This window comes from Sinocyclocheilus anshuiensis, unplaced genomic scaffold (genome assembly GCF_001515605.1).
Source record: "Sinocyclocheilus anshuiensis isolate Anshui unplaced genomic scaffold, SAMN03320099.WGS_v1.1 scaffold354, whole genome shotgun sequence".
Taxonomy (NCBI): Eukaryota; Metazoa; Chordata; class Actinopteri; order Cypriniformes; family Cyprinidae; genus Sinocyclocheilus; species Sinocyclocheilus anshuiensis.
The window spans coordinates 190476-194461 of NW_015544195.1; the positions used below are offsets into that span (position 1 = coordinate 190476).

At 38.7% G+C, this 3986-nt stretch overlaps 1 protein-coding gene across 1 annotated transcript; it reads left to right on the forward strand.

Annotated features, from left to right (window-relative positions):
* Positions 1-1694: 1694 nt before the first annotated feature.
* Positions 1695-3860, forward strand: LOC107696676 (chymotrypsin A-like). The gene is made up of 7 exons (XM_016497135.1): positions 1695-1766; positions 1897-2000; positions 2086-2165; positions 2308-2386; positions 3089-3269; positions 3418-3551; positions 3648-3860. Exons 1-7 carry the CDS (start codon positions 1715-1717, stop codon positions 3807-3809), a joined length of 792 nt encoding a protein of 263 aa, XP_016352621.1. The 5' UTR covers positions 1695-1714; the 3' UTR covers positions 3810-3860.
* Positions 3861-3986: the final 126 nt, after the last annotated feature.

Sequence of the window (3986 nt, forward strand, 5' to 3'; positions counted from 1 at the left end):
ATTGCCTCGATTTCGCCAGGTGGGCTAAAAGCAGACTACACGTAGTCCGTCCAATTTAGAGCTAAATCGTGGCTACATATAGACCATGTCATAAAATGACACTTATATATTTGCAGATATTATTGACACTGCGAACATGATGGGATATCAACCATCTCATGCGCTGTCTGGCCAAAAACTACAGTGACTATAAGTGGGCTGCAGATAGCTGCTCTGACTACGAGCTAAATCGTGGCTACGCACAGGTTAAGTATTGAACATGTCAAAGAAATGAAACCAAACACCTTGTAAACGCTGTTACTTTGCTTACATGATGGAATATCATACATCTCACAAGTTATTTTGCCAAAAAACGACATGAAACCAAATTCAGCCATTCAACCATTTGGGATACAATAGCCTATAGGCTTTGGACCGCTCCAAAATTGACACTTGATCAGGTTCCAAATTTTTGTTATGCAATTACTAATATAAAAGCACAATGAAGCCAGTTATAACACCATTGTTAATCCAATCAATCTTAAAACATTGGAAAAAAGGATAATTTAATGGGATTCACAATCTCTCCACTCTCCATTTCAAATTTCAACTTTTCTAAGCAATATTGCATGCATCCTTGGAATGAATTCCTAATGTCACTGCTGCATTTCATTTCAATTCCATTCAAATCTCTATTAATGGAAATGAGCACCACATGAATAAATATGAATACAATGAATATGAATACAAAATGTCAAATTAATAAAAAAATAGTCCACCAAGCTTGGTTCCTCTTTTAATAAAATGTCATAATATTAGGATTTTGGAATATTTGATATCCAGTACAAAGTATATTAGTTGTAGAATGCAGCTACTGTGAATACGTGCATTTACAGTAAATATAGCTGCACTGATGTACATATAGGTAATAGGCTATGTGAAGAGATTTACAGGACCTGGGAATCAGTGCAGATGTGGACACAGAGGCCTTGAAACCGAGAACACACTTTATCAGTGTGTATGGAAATACAACTAATCGGGTCAGGGTTACTGCAGTAAACACGACACGATGACTTTTGTTACGCAACAAAAATTCAAGAGAGCTGAATTCATTCAATAAGCTTATTTGACAGATGCAAAATATAAAATCCTCCAATTAACCGTACAGGAAGCTTTTTTTTTGTGCAATCTAATTAACAGAGGATATTACACAAAATAACGAAACTCGCGGCCATTTCCACCACACAAGTATTATCAACTATAATTATTCATATAAAATTGAGGTTATCAGTCTTTCTAGTACAGTCTTTCTAAGAAATGTATTTCACAGTATTAGAGCGATTTTCAGTCACTGTGAATCTGGGAGAATTAGCGGCATCCAGTGTTTAATAGGTATTTGGTAGTATTTCTGTAGGTCCAACAGTACTGTGCTAGCAATGACAAGGTTAAGGGTTTGACTCCCAGGGAATGAACTGATGAAATGATTACTTTCAGTGCAGTTTTAGTTGCTGTCAAATGCATAAATGTAAATGGAATTCACAGCTGAAAGACTTAAATTAAAAAGTTGATTTAAAGCAACTAGATGGAGGAGGCATTATCTTTGGCAGGGATGGAAAAAAAAACCTCGCTTGCAAGGTGCACAATATCCCACAGTGGCAAGATAAGATGTCCAGCATATGAATGAGGACAGAATATATAAAGCCCTCAAAGGAGCAGACAACATTCAAGTGCAGCAATGGCCTTCTTGTGGATCCTCTCCTGTCTCGCCTTCTTTGGTGCAGCCTATGGTACGTTCCTGTTTTTTATTTTTAATAATAAGATACTCTAATAGCAGACTTTAAGCCTGGCTAACTAAATATTCCTTAGAACACATGAATTTGTTAAACAGCTTTCGTTCTATTTTCTTTGCTCTGTCAGGCTGTGGCGTTCCTGCCATCCCCCCTGTTATTACTGGCTACTCCAGGATTGTGAATGGTGAGGAGGCACGGCCTCACTCCTGGCCCTGGCAGGTGTCATTGCAGGTAAAATCTGTGTCAATAACAATAGCTTTTAAATGCTAACTCAAAAGGTTTATTAAATTATTACATCATTTTAAACTTATTACAGGACTCCACTGGCTTCCACTTCTGCGGTGGCTCCCTGATCAATGAGTTGTGGGTTGTGACTGCTGCTCACTGCGATGTCAGGTAACACAGTATTAAAGACTAAACCTGTAACTTCACATTGTTTAGCCTGTAGGAATCTAATGTGATTTGTAAACTTTTAAAGGATTTTGGGTTATAAAATTTTTATTAGCCTATTTCATTTTTTTTTTTTTTTTTTTTACAGAACCTCTCACCGTGTCATCCTGGGTGAGCATGATCGCTCATCTAATGCTGAGGCCATTCAGACCATTAGTGTTGGAAAGGTGTGTAGACTCTCAAAATCCGTTATCCTGAGTATCATTTCCTACAGAAAGAGCCTCCATCCAAATTCACTACATAAATATATAGCAAAATAATTTAATCAATTAATAAAAAACTATACAAAAAAATGTGTATCTTTAACAGCACATCATGGACAATCAGTGAGTAATGATGCTCACACAAAACAATCTTCATTCGCTCGACATCTCTGAAAATATTCAAAATTACTGTCCAGGACTACTTCAATCAGTGTACCAAATTTCATGATTTTTCTATCTACAGTTCATAGACTCCTACCAATAACAATATGGGCTACAGCACCTTCAGTGCTTGGCCCCTAATAATGACAACTTGCAGTTCAGTAAGTATGTAAGTCAGGTGTTGATTCACTAACGGATCTAATCGATATAGTTCAGTAAAACTATATCTGTAAACCGGAACCTTTTTGAACTATTCATTAAGAGAACCATCTAGTGAAAGCCATTGCAGAACACAGAACAAAAGGTGTTTGTATCATATTCTTGATTTCTTTTCGCTGAAGGTTCAGCAGCAGATTCACCACTGTTAAAAAGTGCTTCAGCACTAGTGTATCATACCTGAATCACTGGAGACAGTCTTTTAACAGGAAACTGAAGAGAGCGTTCCCACAGATGATTGCTACTTGAAGATCTGAATGCTTACGTGTCTGTATCCTTTTCCCACAGTCCATCAAGCACCCTAACTACAACAGCTTCACCATCAACAACGACATCCTCCTGATCAAGCTGGCCACCCCCGCTCAGCTCAACATTCATGTGTCTCCCGTGTGTCTTGCTGAAACCTCCGACAACTTCCCTGGAGGCATGAAGTGTGTGACCTCTGGATGGGGCCTGACCAGGTACAATGGTGAGTTTCAGAATCCTATTTCTTTTCAGCATTTTTATCATTTTGCATTTATTTTCAAAGTTTTTTTGTTAATATTTTTGTAGTTTAGCCTGAATTGGATCTGTCCTGATTTATTTTCTTTTAAAATTCTGCCAATCTGTGTTTTCAGCTCCTGATACCCCTGCCCTGCTCCAGCAGGCCACTCTACCTCTGCTGACCAATGACGACTGCAAGGGTTACTGGGGAAGCAACATCACTGATATAATGATCTGTGCTGGAGCCTCTGGTGTCTCCTCTTGCATGGTGAGCTGTCCTGAATAAATATACGATAGTTTTTAAAAATTTCTTCTTACATGTGTCAGTAAATTTTGATTACAAACTCTACTTTGTGTCTTCCAGGGTGATTCTGGTGGTCCTCTGGTCTGTGAGAAGAACGGAATCTGGACTCTCGTTGGTATTGTGTCCTGGGGAAGCAGCACCTGCTCCACTTCCACCCCTGCTGTCTACGCCCGTGTCACCAAGCTCCGTGCCTGGATTGACCAGACCATTGCAGCTAACTAAAGCAGCCATGAATGCTGTCTTTAGTTTCATCAATAAAGATGTATGACATGACCTTTGGATCAAATGTCTTGGATTAATCATTATAAGGACAGGAAAGGAAAGGACATGAGGCCAAGTAGGGTGTCCCATACTCAGAATTTGTGCTCTGCATTTAACCCATTCAAGTACACACACACA